The 20,859-nt window shown below is 40.5% G+C and overlaps 1 protein-coding gene, 1 long non-coding RNA gene and 1 pseudogene across 3 annotated transcripts; all 3 read right to left on the bottom strand.

Annotated features, from left to right (window-relative positions):
* Nucleotides 1–6,980: 6,980 nt before the first annotated feature.
* Nucleotides 6,981–7,638, bottom strand: LOC308300034 (transmembrane protein 50A-like; annotated as a pseudogene). The gene has a single exon. The product of its transcript is annotated as a transmembrane protein 50A-like (transcript).
* A 271-nt stretch (nucleotides 7,639–7,909) lies between these two features.
* LOC308300033 (uncharacterized protein) lies at nucleotides 7,910–10,405 on the bottom strand. The gene is made up of 8 exons (XM_080743802.1): nucleotides 10,386–10,405; nucleotides 9,981–10,098; nucleotides 9,795–9,886; nucleotides 9,501–9,615; nucleotides 9,183–9,284; nucleotides 8,554–8,721; nucleotides 8,228–8,398; nucleotides 7,910–8,123 (listed from the first exon to the last, which is right to left on the bottom strand). Exons 2-8 carry the CDS (start codon nucleotides 9,991–9,993, stop codon nucleotides 7,912–7,914), a joined length of 873 nt encoding a protein of 290 aa, XP_080599928.1. The 5' UTR covers nucleotides 9,994–10,098; nucleotides 10,386–10,405; the 3' UTR covers nucleotides 7,910–7,911.
* An 18-nt stretch (nucleotides 10,406–10,423) lies between these two features.
* LOC308300035 lies at nucleotides 10,424–13,993 on the bottom strand. Its single transcript, XR_013962792.1, has 5 exons — nucleotides 12,875–13,993; nucleotides 11,743–11,975; nucleotides 11,454–11,632; nucleotides 11,184–11,277; nucleotides 10,424–10,733 (listed from the first exon to the last, which is right to left on the bottom strand). It is a non-coding gene; the product is annotated as an uncharacterized lncRNA (long non-coding RNA).
* Between the last annotated feature and the right edge of the window lie 6,866 nt (nucleotides 13,994–20,859).

The raw sequence follows: 20,859 nt of genomic DNA, 5'->3' as shown, positions 1-20,859 counted from the left end.
ACATGTCATGCCCTTGCCGCTCCTGCGGCTGTTAGTATGCCTATGCTTAGTGTATGCTGCTGCCTTTATTTATCGTGCCGCTGCCTTCTATGTCATGCTGCTGTTCATGTTTGCTGTTGATGCCTTCACGCTGCCATTCTTGTCAATAAAGTATTATTTAACCTAAAGAACGCTCCCCTGAAACATGTTTATATAAAGATCAGTCATCAGCATTCCTGTGTTGTGAAAGGAAAGGTTAGTAGGATGTCATGAAGGTAAGGGGTGCCATTGTCTTACTTAAAACGGTGTGCTCGTATGCCTTGGACATCTTCTCCAAAAAGCCCTTCATGGGCCCTTTCCCTTCAGGGCACAATTTGCTGATTGTCTCTGCAGTGAGTGAATTCTCTCCCTTCTTCTTTCTTCCAATGAACAATATTGGGCTGTACCCCAGGAGATGAAGCTTTTGCACCTACAAACAGAAATACAAAACATTAACACACATACGATTGTACATTGACAGGCACATTTTCCAGGTTTTGCATGCATCCAAATGTTTGTGATTAGATATTGATGATAACCCATTACCTTGCACAGACTGCTTAAGCAACTAAACTGGTCAAAACAGTTCTGTAGAACTTAGAGACCCATGAGATTAAAAATGTTTTAACTCTCCAAGCTCACAACACATCGCAACGCAACACATAGTGAGCTCTAGATCAGCCATTTAGTTTGTGAAGAGCAGCGAACTAATTGGCTAGTTGCAAACCAAATGGCCCCTGATAGCAGTGGTTCTCAACCTGTGGGTCGGACCCCCAGGGGGACCCCAAATGATTTTGGGGGTCCCCAGATGATTCTTCTCACTCAACAGTAAACAGACCAACATAAAATTTAAGTGTATAGACTAGAACATGCATGCGGCCCCCACCTTCACTTGATGCGGCCCACAGGTTAATACCGGAAAACTAATAATATATTATTGATTTCAGCTGTTACAATTCCAAACATGACCTGCTTTAATTCTGTCAGTCTATATTGGTAGCTTAATAGTATAGTAGTATTAAAATGTTATTTTTTTATGTCCAATGTATTTGTATTTTAGGTTCATAAAGTTAACTAAATGCGTTGGAAATTAAATCAGAATGTTTTCAAGATTCCAATAAAAAAAAATAAAAAAAAAAAAAAATTATATATATATATATATATATATATATATATATATATATATATATATATATTTGGATTCCAATTCAAAAGAAGCAAAAATAGCCGATCTACAAGCTCCAAACGCATCGTAGCGCGATGCGTTTTGAGCTTGTAGATCGTGTAGATGCGTTTTGAGCTTGTAGATGCATTTTGAGCTTGTAGATCGGCTATTTTTGCTTCTTTTGTATAAGATACTAGATGACAAAGTAGGATGTAGCAATATGCAATGTGGCCCCCCTGAGGTGGAAATATAGTGGCCCTCGCCATCATCAAAGTTGCCCACCCCTGGACTAGAGCGTATCTGCACATTTCTAAAGTGACAATTTAAGGACTTTTTAATACCTCTAAAATGACAAATTGAACATTGGCCAAATATTAGAGGCAGAAATTGTGGAAATAGCAGATCTACATGCTCACAGCGCCTCGTGTTGCGAGGTGTTGTGAGCATGTAGATCGGCTATTTTCACAATAGAACCATGTTATACAAAATGTAATCCATCAACCTCTTAGTGCTCATCAGGGTGGGGGGGTCCCCAGTTCAAATATGATTATTTTGGGGGTCACGGCCTGAAGAGGTTGAGAAGCACTGCCTTATAGGGCCGTAATACACTTACATGAATCAAACATTACAGATAAGATAGTGTAAACATTAATTTTCATCTGGAACACAAAAGTAACATAAAGATAAGATGGTGTAAACAGCATATTAAGTTTCATCTGGAACACAAAATTATGTGGTGGGGGTCCCTGCTTCATTTCCCAGCAAAGGGTCCCTTCTGAAAAACCTACTAGACCCCTGCTAGATAGATACCTTTATTGTCCCAAGGGAGAAAATCAGTTCCCCAGAGGCAGCACAGCAGTTTTAAAGTTACAAGTTACAGAGAAGTAAGAATAGGAAAAGTACAGTTGTGCTACTACAATGTCTACTACAATGAGATTCTTAACCTAATATATGGTTGTACCTGTACACAAGGTCTTACAATAAACACCACCTTGGCTTGTAACCATGTTACATTTTCAGATGACAGATGATTTGTCTACCCAAACATGTTCATGAACAGAACCTGACAAGTGACAACCTACACTCACTCTAAGTGGCATTAATGAATAGGCCTAATAAACAAGAAATCACATACCATTACATGGGCAGATGCAACAACCCTTGAACCATTCCCATACTTCAGTATTTTCTGGCCATATCCTTTAGCCTCCAACTGGTCTTCTTTCTTTTTGAAGTCCCTCCTCTGCAACATACTGCCGTAGCAGACGGAGCAGGCTTTTCTGGACTTGAAGTTAGGGACCCCGCAATGGGGACAGTCCCTCTCCTGGGGCTTGGTCATGGCTTAGGGAGTAAATGCATGAAACAATATAAGAGTTCGACACATACATGACGTGAAGACATGATGCTTAATTCATGCTAGTACAACTAGTACTTGATTTAGCCTTTTAGCAAACAGTAAACAGTACAACTGACTGAGCTATGATTTCAAGGCCTACCTATCACAATTAGTAACGGGCAGTCTCTAAATGTAACACTTTTGCCTGAATTTACTAGTTTACAATTTAAGCCTACTATATTTCAAGTAAATACTCAAAATCTGCACAATCTTACCTCCTAGAATGTGTGGTTTAATCACTGAATAAAAGTGTTTGAGGAGAGGACGTGCTTATTGTCGAGTCGAGTTGATGCAGCGTTTTGGATCACACAGCTGACTTCTAGAGTGGCTGATTAGAAGCTGTGCCGTGACAAACGGGTTGCCAGATCTTGGCTACAGTCCGATCAGAGCACTGAGCACTGATAGTAGAATGAAACTATACTGCGCTAAACAACGGCTGTCATGAAGTTAATAAAACCCGACAGATATGTTGAAAAGGCCAAAAAGTGCTCGCCCAATGGTATTTTTTCCAGACCAATGCGTCTTACAATAGCCCGATTGTGCTGAAAACCACCCAATCTGGCAACACTGGTGCCATACTGAAGCCATACACATGATGGGTAACGTCACAAATGAAAGTTATATTAGTTACCATTTTATCAATCAATCTATCTATCTATCTATCTATCTATCTATCTATCTATCTATCTATCAATCAATCAATCAATCAATCAATCAATCAATCAATCAATCAATCAATCAATCAATCAATCAATCAATCAATCAATCAATCAATCTATCTATCTATCTATCTATCTATCTATCTATCTATCTATCTATCTATCTATCTATCTATCTATCTATCCATCCATCCATCCATCCATCCATCCATCCATCCATCCATCCATCCATCCATCCATCCATCCATCCATCCATCCATCCATCCATCCATCCATCATTCTATCTATCTCACATAGTTATACAGTAGTAGGCTATTATGTATGCATACAGCATTTTATGTTAGATAAACATTGTCATGGAAAACACTGCCTATACAGAATATAATACAAACACACATTAGCCCTGAAGTGCATTCTTGTGGGCCTACTGTGTAAATTGGTCAGGGGGTCTTCAACAGACATGCCTTATAAAACCTATTCAAAGATAATGCCATGAGATAGGGTTTAAGGCCCAACACACGTACATCAGAGATCAGACCTATATGATACAAGAACCTCGTGTTCTTTTAACGGATGTCTCCATTCTGACATCCCCCCATTCCGACACTAACCCTATACCTAACCTCTATGGAAGTGCTGCCACTCCGACAATAAGAAGTCAATGTCGGAATGGCAGAATGTCATTTCATGTAATCCACAGCAGCATGTCTCACCAGAGAAACGGACGTGTTTTGGCCTGGCGGCCTTCCTCAGTGTTTAAAAACTGATTGTACAGGTATTCCAGCCATATGTTGTTATAAGGGTCACTGTATCTCCCAGCACAGTCTCAACAGCATAGAGGAGACAGGGCCATATAGAAGGACATCAGCCCAACTGCCTCTAAACCTGTATCTGCTTCTTTGTGCAAGAAGGGAAGGACACATGACAGAGGCCTTTAAAACCATGACCTCCAGCAGGCTATGTGTGCTTGTTTCTGACCAAACAATCAGAAACAGTCTCCATAACAACCCAGTTTCTACTTTCTAAGTGGAGAGGTGTAACGATAACAGTGGCATGAGGGCCTGTGCTCACAGCGCTGCATCGTGTGGCACGAGAGAGCACCAGAATTGGCAGCTCCATTCTCTTCAAAGATGAGAGCAGGTTCTATACTGTATACTGGGATGCAAATGTGACAGGCGTGTGAGGGTAGATAGCAGTAGCCTGTCTGCCTGTTTTTAGGTACTGGGATGCAACCCACAGAGCAATTGTGAGAACTCACTGTGGTGTGATTCCCTGGCCTCATGTAGACAGAGTGTGTAGACAATTCCTGGAAAAACAAAAACATTAAAGCCACAGACTGGCCATCTTTTTCACCTGACCTGAATCCAATTGAACATCTGAACCTCTGGACAGCTCCTCTGGACAGTATGCTTTGTGGGTCACACATTGTAATTTTGGGTTGTGCTCCATTGACAATGTACACGTGTTCTTTCTCATATTCTGCATATAGATATTCATATTCAATAGTCATTGCATACCAGTTGTTAATGCATTCATAAGTTAATATTTGATCGATTGAAAATCAATAGCCTACTTGAACCATTCATTTAGAGACCCATGCAGTGCAGAGTGCATATCTCTTGTGCCAGAAGGCAAGTACTGGGATGAAATCCTCAGAGATTGTGAGAGCGTACACATATAGTATATTGGATGACAAAGACATTAGGGACATCACCCTATCATTACTCTCACCTAAATCCAATTGAACACCCATGGAACTACTTTGCCTGTTCATAAAATGTACAGAATGTACCTTTGTAGAGACCCTTTTAAGTTTGTGTTGGGCTCTGGAATAGTGGGTCTCAGCCAGCCCAACTTACAACAGGGTCTCCTTGACCTCTGGGCCCATACATGTGCCATATGGAATCTAGTTCTATGAGTTATCAAATTTGAACTTTCATGCATTTCACCAAACTGGACTTTAGATTGTGCATTCATGCTCCACCAGAACTATAACTAATGCCTAGCTATTACATAGTAATAGACCAAATGGGGTAATTCATTCTAACTATATTTCTTCTGGACTTAAGGTCCTGCTTTTTGTGTGTCTGGTTGACAGCTGAGAAGATACAGTACTATTTAAGACTAAGATAATGGAGGTTGATACACTGTACATATGCTTATCCAGATACTCAGTTAAAGGCCTGTCAATACTGTACTCATTACAATGTAGTCAATCTCATAATCACTGTTGATCTTCACATATCCATTCATATATGCATTGGCTATTAGATGTACTGTATGCATATTTGTTGGTGATATATAAAATCTATAATTACAGCCTATTGTCATTCAGACTCAGAGCAGATCTCGTCTACTTGATTATACGTCTTGGTTTTGACCCAGACTCTTACCTGTTCTTACTACTGTTACTTGTGACACATTCATTTAGACCTAGAGAACAATCAAGATTAACTTATATTCTCTCTTAAAGACTGTAGTGACTCCATGAAATATGACTGCTCCAAGTTATGACCAAATCAAGCTGTTTGCATGTACAATTTATTCAGTGATCAATAATTCAATATGCACACATATCACAATAAAAGATTCAATTAAATGAACACAAGACTCTGCACATGTGTTTCCAAAAGTGTGTGTGTGTGTTAGCTGTATTTGTGTTGATGGGTTGTGTATGTGAGTGTGTTCATGTGGTTGGCAGCTGTGTGCCTATCAAAACCTGTACCGTGAAAAATCTTAAATCAAGTACATTGTTGTTTTCTTTTTAACTGTCAAACATTCCTTTTATGATCTCTGTTCAGAATTACGTTTTAACATCTTTATGACTGCAAGGTTGAACATCCCACAGTTATCTCAGAGAGAGAAATAAACAGCCTCATCCCATATTGTTACACTCAGTAAATATATACTTTTCATACAGTATTATTTATGACACATTGCTCTCAATGAGAACTTGTACTGTTACAACTGTACCTCAACAACTTAGACTATCCCCAATTCGTAAAGGTTCATAAAAAAGGAAACATGGCTTTCAAGGAGTCAATAATGGTAATTTAGCTTCAAATGTCTTGATTTTAGCCTTTTTACAGCAAGATATATACAATAACATTTACATATGAGTTAATCTGAAGAAAATAAACACTAAAGCATATTGTCTTCAGGGGTTGACACGAAGGTCTCAGAGGCACTTGCCCGTCGAGGCAAGTACAGGTCATGTTCTACTTGCCCAAGGTCATGCCCACTTGCCCTGAAAAGTAAACCGTCCGTTATAAAGGTACGATTTTAATTACTATTTAACACTTATTTCTTTACTTTCTAGGGCTGTGCGATAAATAATGTCATGCTTCAATACCTCCAAATACCTAAAGGTACATAGCTATGACTGAATATGTCTATGGTTTTACTCTTGTTACATTCCACAGATCAGAAGACAGAGCACGCTGACCATGTTTAGGTGTTTAGACAGATATCTCGTGTTGTGTTTATCGACGGTTGTTGCGTTCCCTCTCAAACAAGCACTTGCCCGGTCGGGCAACCTGAAAGCAAACTCCACCTGCCTCAAAGTTTTAGTTACCTGCCAGGGGCAGGTGGGCAAGCCTTAGTGCCAATGCCTGGTCTTATACCATTGATTCTCAAACTTTTTGGCCTTCAGTATCCCCTTTTCCTGATTGCTGAATCCAAGTAACCCCTTTAATCAACAACAACATTTTGAATAGATAATACTGACATCAAAAGTCCGGTTTTTATGTCTATATGTTGAAAAGGCTGTTTTCTATTTAGTAAAAAAAATATAACTTATTTTGTTTTAAAGGTTTACAGAGCAGTACATTCACTTAGTCGTACATAAAACATAACAGAAAAATAAATGTTTCCAATTTCAAGTACCCCTGCATATCCCTAGGGGTACACGTACCCCAATTTGAGACACACTGTCTTATACAATATAGAAAGCAGAGGGTATAACAATGGACACACAAACACACAAAAAGTCCATTACTGCCACAGGTCCTCTGTCCTTCCAAACTTGAACACCAGACCCCCCATGAAAATGTTAGCATTTTGGAAGAAAATAGCAAAGTCAGGGTAGGTTTTTGAGGCACTACGAAGACTCCAAACAGGATCCACATGGAGGCGATGAGGTTGCCAAAAGCCAGCATGAAGCCGATGAACAGCCAAATAAGAGCACGTCTGTCCCATGCAACCTTCGCTGTAGCCGCCTCCTCTTACTCGGCCATTTGATACAGCATTTATCATGAGAAAGTCCACTGTAGCGATGACTCCACATGTGAAGAACAGAACCCCAGCTGCTATAGATACAATGGTGTTTCTTCTCTCACCACCAGTCCACATTGCACTCAGAATCTCCACAGCATATTCCGTCCAGGAATCCTGACATGACTTTTCTTTGTGTTTTTATGCGCAGTCCATACACACCCAGTTGGTGTTGGCAGGCATGTTGCAACGATATTAGTGGCCAATCGATTTAACAAACTATAACCTAAACTGGGCAAAATGGAATCCATTGTTTTTTGGTACAAAATTCGCCTCAACCATGTCACAGACTTCACAGTCAAAGTTGGTGACATTTCAAAACCACAGTAAAAGAGTACCTGTCACTCAAGATAAATAAATCCGCAAAATAGTGTTCCAGTGTGGCAGGCGACAGGCGCTGTTCAACAGTCTACCTCTGAATCAGAGCTTTCAGAATCAGAAGTTAAGAAGAAATCTTCATCTGGATCATCAGTGTCCACAACATCACTGTCATCCGACGATGATAGAGCATTCATGTACAATTTCTGTACATGCCTCTGCAGCTCTCTCACTTCCATCTGCTTTTTGCCAATGAGGCAGGTGCGACCGTTCAAGGCATCCTCTGTTAGATGTTCTAAAAAAGGAACAGTGTGTGTCACTATACAGGCAAGCAACACATTTACAACATAAACATAACATGGTGAAACATGATATAAAAACTTCAAGTAGCACATTTACCTTGCAACGTGTCTTCACTTGGCTGGAACTCTGATAGGACTCTGGCACGGGCCTTGAGACAATCCCAGTGCTGCTTCATTTCTCTCACAAGGATCACCTTTTCTTCTCGAAGCCTTCGAACAGCCATGACCTTGTCAAAGACTTCCTTTTTGGTGCTGTAATTTACAGAACCTGTAACACAAAGATATGGAAGGTTGAGAGACCATTGCACAAAGAATGTAGCTGCATAGACAATTTCTGTCATTCACATGTATGATTAATCAGTATGAAGTCAGGTACACAGTAACATAAGATGGAAGAATACACACAGGACATTAAATGCGTACCACTTGGTGTAATTTGCCACGGCCAGGGTTTTTCGGTGTCCAGGATACTATCAAAGCACAGTACTTGGTCAGGTGGAACGAGGGTGTTGTATTCTTCCACCATGGCCTGCAAAGTGCTCTTCTGTTTCCTTATTTGTCGGCGGATCCTATGCCGTTGTTTGTTGCTGTCTGAGAGGAAAAAAAAGGGGGAAAAAAGTTTAATTCAAGATCCCTATGACTCAAATATGCTACTCCAAGTGTCTTTTTTTAAAGTTCCCCAGGTTTGGACAGATGTGGGGAAAACTACATCTTCCTACTGTGCACCTTGGTCATGGATTCTCCAAAAATATCTTAAATAGGACACATTCATATCCATTGATGCATTTAATGGCATCATAAAGGCTTGAGAGGCCAAATGGTTGAATAGACTTCTTAATGTATTTATTGTGGATTTATATACGGTACATGTGTGTTGCAGATATTTCATTGTGAATGTTTTATAAGAGTGCCATCTTGGCCAATTCTCTCTTGTAAAGGTGGGGGCGACAGTCTGTAACACTGCCTCACAAACACTGGACACAGATAGCTGCTTTATCTTAGTAAATAAGGAAAATGTTTCGGGCAGGGGTCTGAAAAGCCATAAAACATACCATTTTGAGGGTAGATGCTTTGATTTCTTGTTCTGATACTGCTTGCAAGGGTCTCAATCTTCTGGCACAGATTCTGCGGTGTGCTTCGATGATCCGTTTCTCCTGGAAAAAGTGATCCAATACAATGTCAACTTCATTTAAAAAAGGAAAATAATATTCACCAGTAAGACTCCCTAATCGGGAGATAAGTGCCCGCCAGGTCACATGTATCGCTTGAGATGAGAGCAGATGTTGGAGCAGCCTGTGGAGGTTTTGAAAGTAACTTCAACCTGACGGTCGCAATAACTTCGTATGAGATCATGTTTTTTACTTTCTTACCATGTGCCCATTCTTTGACATCTTGCACGAATTCTTCCACTGTGTGTTCCTCCAGTTGAAGTTGGGCTTTCAGGGCTTCCAGGTCTGCCAACTTGACTCGTAAAGCTTTAGAAGTCTAAAATGACAAGCAAAACAATTTCAAAATTCTAATGTGCAAGGTTTAGGCCTATAACAGCAACTCAACTCCTTTTATCGTGCAAAAGTTGCAACGCATGTGGCAAGGCTATAAGCAAGTGTGCAGAGCTGTGTATTTTGAATTAGTTACATGGCCATGAAATAATAGTGTCTGGGTACCTTACGGTATCTTTGAGAAAGGGAGTTAGCCAGGTTGTCACGTTTCTGCTGGTTCCATCTCATGGCCAAAATTGTGAGCATGTCATTGCGTCCTGCAAGCACATAAAGATGAGTTCTGCAACTATTCCATTCCCATGTAATTATGTCATTCAGACTACTGTATACAAAGGTAGAATTATATAGCACCTTCTTTTGACATGTGCTTCGTTGTAACTGCTATCCTGGACAGAAAAGCATTACACTGCTCAACCTCCTCCCCCAATGTGGCACCTGCTCCGTCTTGAAATGCACCACTCCATTTAACCTGGACAGAGATACACACACCTGAATATCAAGGAGATTGATTACAGCCAATACCTTTAGCAAGTCTTAAAAGACCCTTTAATTCAACAAAAGATAAATACTGATTCAAAAGGACACAATATCCTTCCACGAGTTCTGTGTAAGTCCAGTACAGGCAGATAAAAACCAGTGAAAACATAACCTCCTTGAAAGCAGAAGATAAATCAGTCCTTGAACTTTTACATGAGTGTTAGTGTATTACAATGCATTGTTACAAGTGGATGTGAAATCCAATAAATGTTCTTTTACCTCACACTTGTGGTCATGATTTTTTGCGTGGACCGTGGATAAGAATGGCCTCATAGTCAGAAGAGGCTGGAGCTCTGGACACTTTGCAGACACTTTTTGCAAGTACGGCCAATACTTGCACGTAACATCCATACAAAAGAATGTTATGTCATGCTTGGACGCCAGTTGTTTATGCAAGAACATAGGGTATGCATATATTTCACCCCTAAACATGTTCAACGCCACAAGCAAGACACCGTGTCTGCAGACAGCCAGCTCCAGCCCCTCCTCATCCAGCTTACTCCTGGACCTTTCTGATGTTTCCTTGGCCGCCGACCACTCCCCACCACAAACACCCTTTCCTGGGACCTACATGGTATAAAATTATAATAGACAAAAGCTCTTGTGAAAGGGGAACAATTCTATCTGATATTTTGAGGATTAGAACAAATTATTTTTAAAGCATGTAAAGCAAGTAGTGCCAAAAACATGGCACTACTTAACACCACTAAAATCCCAGGATCTGTATTCTGGGCAATGTTTTGCAGAAGATAGTAGATCGTCAAGCTCACGTGTCGCAATGCAACACATTGTCGATCGGATATGTTCACTGAAGATATTGTACAACTTTTCATTGAAAATAGCAGAGAGCTTGTCGATCAGCTATTTTTGGTAAATATATTGAATGTAGGGTGAAAATATAAAGTCACTAGTAGTATAGAGCCCTGAGGGACTCCAGTCAATAGTGAATAGGATTTAAGTTGTTAAATTATATGAGAATAATTTACTTAATAATCAGAGAGAAGAACAAGTCATTACCTGTTTGATGTTGGAGTGTATATGAGCCACAAAGCTTGTCACTTCTTCATCATTGGCCATGAATAAACCATCGAAGATGGCTTGGTCCTTGGATCTGAAAAAATAAGTTACATTTAAGATGTTGGACACTCCAAGTTCAAGGTTTTGCCAGACTGATCATGCAGGATCTCTCAAACATTCATGGCAATATGGAGGGGAACGTTAGAGTGATCACATGTAATCAATTATTTTGCTATATCTTGATATTAACAGTGCCGATGTGTACAATACCTTGCTGTACTGTTAAACCTGTAGTGTTTGCGGTTCCCATCAACACAAACCGCAAGCATTGCTGGTGTGCAAGCAGGACAGCGAAATGGTTCCTCCTGGCAGAGGGAATCGATCTCATACTGAACAGCAGCCCATTCAAAAAAACTTTTTTGAAAGCTGTCAGATGAAATTCTCCCAGTCTAGAAAAACAGCAGCAGGTAAAAACAACGGTTTAGCAGCAATGTTCATATCCAAACACTAATATAATTTTACAATGTTTGAAGTGCAGACTGAAGAATTGAGTACTTACGCGGCCAAAGCGAACAGTCCTTTTCTCCAGCATTCTTAAAAAAGCCTGAAGTGACAGCCCTGGTGAGGCCATCTTCATGTCTTCAAAACTATGAAACAAGTCTGCCTCATAAATTGTTGCATAGTTGAGGGTGGCTGGCCAGTAGCCACTTTCTAGAAGGTCTTCCACTTCTGCCTCCCACGAAGCCTGGCACCGCTCACAGGACAGCTGTGGCATGTTGAGATCATACCGTCCTACAAAGTAAAATATACATCCACTGTAATGTTCTGACTGTCAAAGTTACACTGCCATCTTAATCATAACTGTTCAGTAATGATGTTTGACTTGTTTGGAAGTCTATGAACTATAATGAATAAGTCTAGAGTAGGGTTGGGTATCGAAATTAGGTTCAAAGAAGGAACTGAATAAAAAGTGCTGGGTACCGGGCACCCATACGAATGAAGGAATCATAACGGAAGACCGAAGTATGTACAGTGCATGCAGTATGTACCTCTCTCAAAAATGTGTACATGGATGCTGGGGTTAGAGTGGGGGTGCACATAACTGGTGCGCAAGTGTGGTCAAAATAAATGATGTTCGGCAGATCAAACGAAGGGGCGCTATTGTGTACCGGCTGGTACCAACAATGTATTTATTGCGTCACTCAGTATCTAACTCTGGTGTCACATAATTCTAATATCTTCTACTTCTGTAAATTGACTTCAAAATATAAACATTGTTGATCCTATTACAGTGACTATTACAAAGCCATCCATCATGACACTGGCCGGTCAAATGTAAACTGAACACACATGGATTAGGATTAATCACATGCAGAATGGTGCGTTCTGTTTGAACCTTAGCAGTGACAGGGGAGTGGTTCTTTATCTTATGCTGATTCAAAAATAATGTTGCAGTAATGACAAAAAAAGCAGCAGAACAGCAACTAATGGATTTGTGCTCACACACTTTAACAGTAGTGATGCGCTCAGAACTACACACAGTGTATCTGCAGTCTGGTAAATTGTTGTCAATTAAATAAGCAGTCTGCCAATGTATGGAGTATGTATTTCTGATATTAAGTTCTTGAGGGAGTTGTTGAAAAGGGAAACATCCTTTTTTCAAAAGTGCAGAGGGGGAAAAAATGTATTACCATTTATTGTGACCAAAGCAACTGCCTTCCCTTGGACGACCCTCAGTACCTCTGGTGGACAGCCACAGATTTGGTCAGGCACCCGAATAGGCAAGAATCTCACTGAAAGGAAAGGATAGATGGCTCAATTTCAGGATCCACCAGTTTGATTAGACCAAGGATTAGACCCCATTTTATGGACCCTGTAAAATCACTGTAAAATCTTCATTAAACACTGTCATTCATGCATTCAACACATCACGTTTAGATTACTGCAACATACTTTACACTGTATGGCCTAACCCAGAAATACATCTCCCGTCTGAAACCAGTTCAGAATGTTTCCGGCAGGCTTCTGACCAACACCAGGAAGCTGGACCACATCAACTCTGTCCTGACTACTCTTCACTGGCTTCCAGATGTTTTACGAATTATTTTATCAACTTTTAGGGCTTGAAAGGGTCTTGCACCCCAATATCTTGTTGAGCTCCGTATAACCCTCCCATGCCCTAAGGTCCTCAGGCAGGGCCCTCTTCAAAAAGGTCCCTACAGCTCACCTTGTCACCAAGGATACTCAAGCCTTCTCCTGTCAAGCTCCCAGACTCTGTAATGCTCTACCTATTAGGCCATGGCTATACGGAGCTGGATCTTTCATATATCCCGGTTTTTCAGATATCCACATAAAAGAATATCTAGGTCCACACGAGAAAGATATCTAGGTCTAAAAAAATCTGTGTCCCCAGACCTCCACTGGGGGACAAGCACACACACAGTAAAGTCTTAAGAGATATCCGGGTACCGTGTCTACACGGATCCAGTGAATCGGATATTTTTCAATGTCTTCACTTTTTATCCGGTTTAAAAAATATCCAGCTTCGCGGCCGAAATATCCTGCTTTGTGTGGCTGCAAGCCCCAACAGCACAAAAAAATGTCTAGCTTCAGAAATATCCAGCTCCGTGTAGCCAAACTAGCCATGGCCTATATCTATTTGCCTAGACGACACTATCATATCTCTGCTGTCGGGCCAAAACCTCCTAACTCAAAAATGTTAATTTTCAGGAAATTGAGCTGGAATTAGGATGTTCTTTTTACTACGTTTCATTGGTTCAATATTTTATTTTAACCAACACACAGACGTAAAGGGTGTTCAATAGCACATATTTATGAAAAAAGAGAGGGCCAATCGGGTGGAGTTTAGCTGGTTTGGCAAAAATTGTGGAGTTAGGAGGTTTTGTCCCAAGCACTTTTTACTACTTTCCATTGGTTCAATATTATTTTAAACAACACTTAAATGTAAAGGGTATTCAATAGCCCTGATTTATGACAAAAAAAATCTAAAACCTCAAAAATGGAGTTAAGAGGTTTTGCCAAGACAGTGATGATATACTTTAAATATCTTCTAAAAACACATATGTTCAGGAAAGCAACCATCCATATGCCAATATACAGTAGCTTCCAGTTTGTTCTTATATAGCCTAGTCCTAGAAGGACAATATAAGTCACCAGAGCAAAGGACGGGTGTCTTCATTGATTCTAACATAGCTTAAATAGTGTTTGAAGTTACAATGGCTAGGTATAGGAAGGGGGCATGTCTGATAATATGAATACCAAATATGTAAATACTAAATCAAGCAACTTAAAAACTGTCTGGGGTACAAACAAAAGCCTAAGACTTTAAAATGACCCCAAACATAATATTTGCATAAATATTGCTTTATGTGACCATTCAAAATGTTTGTTGACTAGGATTCATTTATACATATGTTGTACTTGTAAGTTGGATAATAGCGTCTGTTAAATGCCTACATACTACATAGCAGTTCGAACTTACCACATTGTCTAATAGCCTCATCTAAAACACAACTGGTTGGAGGCAATGGCTGGAAGAAACCAGAGGTCATTGCATCTCGGTTGTGCAGGACAAGAGTCTTGTTGTGCCTTACAATGTCGCATTCAGCACAGAGGAATGGACATGGAAGGCAGGCTCTACATCGGACAGCTGCCGTGTTGGTCCCACAATGGTTGCAGATCCGTGTTGTCACATTCCCCTGTGCTAAGATGCTATTGACAAGGTCTGGTCTCTTTGCCCTCCATCTCTCTGAAAAGAGAGCATTGCGAACACTCCAGTCCATGTTAGCCGGTCTTTGTCCAGTCTCTTCTGGCTCATCAGAGCTACACGTGTACTGCAGAAGATCTTGCAGAAGATGTTCTTCTGCTGTTTTAAAAGAAAGAAATGAGTATATATGAGGCTCAATAATAAAAAAAATTCCCGCTGTTTGAACATTTGTAAACAAATTACACAAAAACATGGTACTGTAACTCAATTGTAACAATGGGCCTCATTCGTTCTTAAGATGAAATGTATTATTAGACCCACTTAGAAAGTTTTTAAGAAGACTTTGGCATTCACCTATGTTTTCTTTGTGATCTATTCTTGGACAAAATCTGAATCTACGCAAACCGGAGATCATTCTTAAAAGCTGTAATCGTAAAGGGGCGTAAGGGTGGCCTTTGAGTTCTAACGTGTTAGTGGAAAGAAGTTCCAGGGGGGAGACAGCAAAACAAGGAACAGTTTTACCACTATAACGGTATTTTAAACTTTCTTTGAAAATACTTGATCAAGCTGTAATCTCACATTGCAACCCATTACTGCCCATGTTGAGCTTGTAGATTGTCTAATTTCAAAATATTTAGATAAATCTTGAAAAATCTTCCCTGGCAGAAAATATTTTCAGATGGGGGTCAGCAGAATAACCATTACCACCCATGGGGATTGGTGGGAGGCTCCCTATGGTAATTGGGATATGTGGGGCGTCTACCTATTATAATTAGGATTAATTGGCACACCCAGTTACAAGGATTGGGATTCATCATCTTAAGAACATATTAGTTACGAACAATTCTGCCTTTATAAGAACGTTTCATGAATCTGACTCGACTTCACTTAAGTTAAGAATTCCAGTAGGAGAAGAAAACTAAAAACTAAATACACTAAATATACAATAGACTATGAGCTTATCTTACACATTACACAACATTATACATAGTACAGTATGGGTCGATCCACACTCTAATAAAGAGCCTAACTAATTTCGGTTTGGCACTAGGCGAAACCCAAATATGGTTCGCCTTCCCCCGGTTCGGGGGGGCGTCAACCGACTAAACTCGGCTCCTCGGTGCTACCGAAATGTTGTGACCTTCCGACTTAATTTCGTTACTCAGCGGTGTCTTCTCATTCATTCAGCCCGGCTTCACGTTCATATTCTCGGCTGTGAATCCAAGGAAACAGCAGTCGTTTGGGAGGGAGACACGCCGACTTCCAAATGATTGTGGACGCCGTGTATTGAGTGTTTCATAGCGAATACAGACAGTGCAGCTGGGTCTCGCTCTGGCTGTAGAGTGATGGCAGGCAGGGCGCGACAGACACGGACGGACGGACGGACGGACGGACGGACGGACAGACACACACACACACAGAGCTTTGGTGCATGTCTTGCTACTCGCCGACCATTTTAAAGAGAAAAGAAAAGCAAAGACACAACTTTGCTAATGTTCCGTGTTGATAGGTTTTCCACAACGAGTTGTGACTGCGTGGTGATAAGCATGCAGCAAGAGAGGCAGCCGCGGCACGTCTATAATGTGAGCTTGTAGATTAAATGTTTTCGACAGAGCTTGAGCATTTGTGAGAGTGACTGAGAGAGAAAGAAAGAGACCTATGGAACGGACCCCGTGTCCCTGTCACTGGTGCTGCTGCCTGCTGGAGCTGCTACTCACTGGACCTCCAGTCATTCAGCGTGCAGCACGAGGGCCAGTCAGATATGTATCCGCCCTGCAATGCTCATCTATCGGCCACAAACGTTGTCATGCCATGGACCTCCAATATTTAAAAGCGACTTCGGCACTAGCCGTTAAGAAAGTATGGATGAACTCCCCCCGAACCTAAATACTTTCCGGCCGGGGAGCCCTCCCGAACCGAAATTAGTTAGGCTCCTTATTAGAGTGTGAAACGACCCTATATATTGACCTACCATCAAGGACTGTCTCTGAAGCAGGCTCTGGAGCAAAGGACGCCTCTGCATTCGGGTGAGCGGCAGGAGCAGACTTGGAACCGTATGGTTTACCTGTAAAGCAAAAAAAATATACCCATTACCTATTAAGCAGTATTTATAATTTCCTGCCATGGCCAAGTTGCTAGAGGGGCCACCTGGTAATTAGAAATGACACAGGTTCGACCCTGAGCTCTTGAACAAATCACCCAAGTATTCACAGAGTGAGGGCTGCTACACTGACTGCTCTATCCCCAAAATGTACATTACATTGTAGGGATGGGACGATATGAAAATTTCATATCACGATAATTGTGACAAAAGAAATCATTATTTTATGATATTATCGAGAGAATCTAAATCCATTATCCTGGGGCGCCGTGGAACATTTGCCAAAAATAGCAGATCTACAAACTCATAACACGCCGAGTTGCGACGCATTGAGAGCTTGTAGGTCGGCTATTTTTTGGCAAAGACATTTGATAGTGAGTGAAAAAAGACATGTATCAAGTACATATATTATAAGTAAGTTTTACCAATTATAGAGGGTTTAAGTGGTACCGAATAAGCAGCTCGGCAAATAAAAGGTGAATGGATCCCAGAGCATGATGGAGGACGATATCACCATAAATTCAATCTCCACGATACGATTATCGTGAGTGCTTTTGATCACGATAAACGATTATATCGCTTATCGTCCCATCCCTATTACATTACCGGTAGAATAGGCAGTCTGAAATAGGGGTGCCAACAGTTAAAACCAAAGATATTGTGTGATTTGGGCTAAGTAAAACCTTTGGTTAAAAAAAGCTATATATTCTGATAGTTATGACTGTTATACCTATAGTATAGAATGTTCCAAGAAATAATATCCTGAAAGAGTTTTCTCTACTGGTTGGAATACAATTGGCTTGACTTAGCCTCAAGCAGTTAACTTACATGTTATCAATCCACATCTAAATTGCAATACCCTCTATTGACAGCCCATTGACCAAACATAAATCAGAAATGTAATTTAGAAATAGGTGGTGTATGCAGAACGTACAGTGAGTGTAATAACAATGATTGTGTAAGGAAGGGCTGTCTAAAACCATTTAAACATTTAATAGAACATGGCAGGTATTTGTAAGAAAATTACACACTAACCATCTCGACGTCTCCGACTAACAGCTGGTCTCTTGCTTATCACGTTGCCATCGGCATCCCTCTCCCTCCACTTCACTGTCAATGGACGAGGACGAGGTGCCTTCACTGATTGTGGAGGGGGTTCCTCTCCCACAAATTCATCCAAACTTTTGAGGATGTCATCGTCCTCGGCAGTGCCACTCATACTAAAAACAGACAGTGGAAAATAAGAGGGTTAGGCTATACAGTAGCTTGCTTTGCTTCTTTATTAGCTACGGAGTTCACGTATGGTATCGTGACGCCCCACAAGCACTTAAAACTAAACTCCAAACAGCCCAAAATAAACTAATTAGGGTCCTGCTTAACCTTCCCTATCAGACTCACCTCACCGCTACTCACCAGTTAAGAGTGGGGTGGCTCAGAGTAGATGACAGAGTACAGCAACTTGCAATGGGCCTGGTGTACAAGATAAACTACACCACTATGATACCCAAGTACCTGTCAAAATACTTTATAAACATTAAACACCAGAGGCAGCGCCACAGATCACTTCCAACCCAGAGTCAAAACCAACAAAGGGTCAAACTCGTTTTTCTGCTATACCACCAAAATGTGGAAAGCCTTACCGAAGGCCATAAAGGAGTGTGGATCACTAGCATCCTTTAAAATTGCCCTGAAAAACCACTTACAGGCAGCAGCCGTTCGCAACTGGTAAAAAAATGAACCTAGCCCAACCCTACCCTCCCCTGCCCCTTCTTTGTATATACTGTTTGTTTAGACTTACTGTTTTCTTTTTCTTTACATATCTACTGCATAGTACTGTGTTCTATTTGTCTGTCATTCAATGTTATATGAGATACTTCAATGGTTTCCAGTGGAAATAAGCTTAGTCTTTTCATGGATCTCCTTTTAGTAGACCTTGTACCAGTGAACTGTACCGTCATGAAACTGTACCTTTTCCTATGCAAACTTCTAATAAAGTCTTCAATCAATCAAAGCTAAAGCTAGCCAGGCTATAGTTTGAAGTTGAACGCAATATACATACAGGCTGATGATGAATACATGAAAGATCGACCCAAACTTCTTTCCCAACGGGTCTGTGGCCTTAAGCTAGATGCAGAATAGACTGAAATCTAATGTTTGCTTCTGGGGGTCCCTGGAACAAAATATTTTGTGATAGGGGTCCATCCGTGGAACAAAATATTTTTAGATGGGGTTCTGCGGCCAAAAACACATTTTGGGGGTCCTTAAACACTGATAAGCCCATTCTACAAATGTCTTCTAAATCCTAACAGTTTTCTGAAAATAAACTTATGTTAATATAATTTTCTCTCAAACTTTGTCATGTCAAGGACCCCCAGAATGATATGTATTTGTCCACGGACCCCCATCGCAAAATATTTTGTTCCAGGGACCCCCAGAAGCAAAGCTTTGATTTTAGTCTATTCTGCATCTAGCTTAAGGCCACAGACCCGTTGGGAAACGAGTTTGGGTCGACTTTGTTTTAAGTCGGCTTTTCCTGTTACCCTGATGATTAATAAGCTGAATTTGCACAAAGTGCACATTGGATTACAATTGCCAACAATATCTTACCTTTAACTTGAGCTGTGTAGATGCAACACAACGTGGTAGTAGTAGTAGTACCGCGGTACTGTGTTCTATCCGTCTGTCTTAAATGTTATATGAGAAACATAAAGAGATTCCTGTGTATATACGCTGTGAAGTTTACTAGGATCTCCTTTCAGTTGACCTTGTAGCAGCGAACTGTACTGACATGAAACTGTACCTTTTCCTATGCAAACTGACAAAAAATACTTCAATCAAAACGATAGTCCAAGTCCAGAAGAAACGTGGGTCTGTCTGTGTACTGTTTACCACCTATGTGAGGGAGCTGCATTAGCGTTAGCTGCAATAAGACATCCGGTGCCGATCTCTTCAGAATAAGAGTACACCTGAGGCAATTGAAACATTTTGAAAAACGAATAATTGTCCCATGATATGCACATTCAAAATATAGATTAAACATTTAAACGAACACACACAATGCTAATTATGTTTCTGGGTAAAAAAAAAAAGTTTTATTAACATTAGAAAAACATTATAAATGGATAAACACCCTAACCCTAACCCTAAATCAAACACGTATTTTTTAAATACATTTGTGTCTTTAAAATAAACATTATTTAGTGGACTTTTATTTTGAAGGCTGGAGCTTGGTTTATTGCAGCCCGCTCCCAAACCGGAAACGCTAATACAGCTCACTTCACGGACCTCTGTTTACCTCTGTCGCCAAAGAAAACTGAACGTCGCCGTCGCGTGATGATGACGTCGGTCTTAAAATAGGAAATAAAATATTATCGTTTTGCTTACTTTATCCACTCAAAACATAACGTTGGCTCTTGTATTGCACATTGTTTGAAAGTATAAAATCACGTTATTTTTACACACAGACAAGAGATGAGGGTTTTATCAAACACAATTGTAGGACATGTTATATCAATCCAGCCACTTGATTGGCCAGCATATATATATGCGCGGTGCATGCTGGGTAATCTATTGCTGTCGGATAGTATGCTTTTTCCCAAGTTATTCCTTCACATTTGCTTAACTATGACCAACATTTAACAAAAGTTACATTTTTAAATCAGATCAGAGACAAACAGCTTTTTATATATTTTTTGTATTACGAGAGTCATTTGGTCTCGTCTCGTTCCATTGCGCATGCGCCAAATACAACCGTCCTGAAAAGGGAATAACTGACGTTTTGGGTCTGCAAAGTCGGACGTTTAGGGCTACTGACTAAACTGCAGAATGTGACGAGCTAGGGGTGAGAA

Source organism: Nannobrachium achirus (assembly GCF_963921795.1).
Source record: "Nannobrachium achirus genome assembly, chromosome: 15".
NCBI classification, from domain to species: Eukaryota; Metazoa; Chordata; class Actinopteri; order Myctophiformes; family Myctophidae; genus Nannobrachium; species Nannobrachium achirus.
The sequence above is the reverse complement of the archived record's forward strand: the minus strand, read 5'-3'. Positions and strand labels throughout refer to the sequence as shown.

Bases quoted from the DNA above. Each gene is read 5' to 3' on its own strand.
- LOC308300033 (XM_080743802.1), bottom strand. The intron at 8,722-9,182 runs GTATGTTTTATG...TTTTCCTCTCAG, and splicing joins AAGCATCTACCCTCAAAATG to ACAGCAACAAACAACGGCAT. The intron at 8,124-8,227 runs GTAAATGTGCTA...TTCCTTTTTTAG, and splicing joins AAGTGAAGACACGTTGCAAG to AACATCTAACAGAGGATGCC.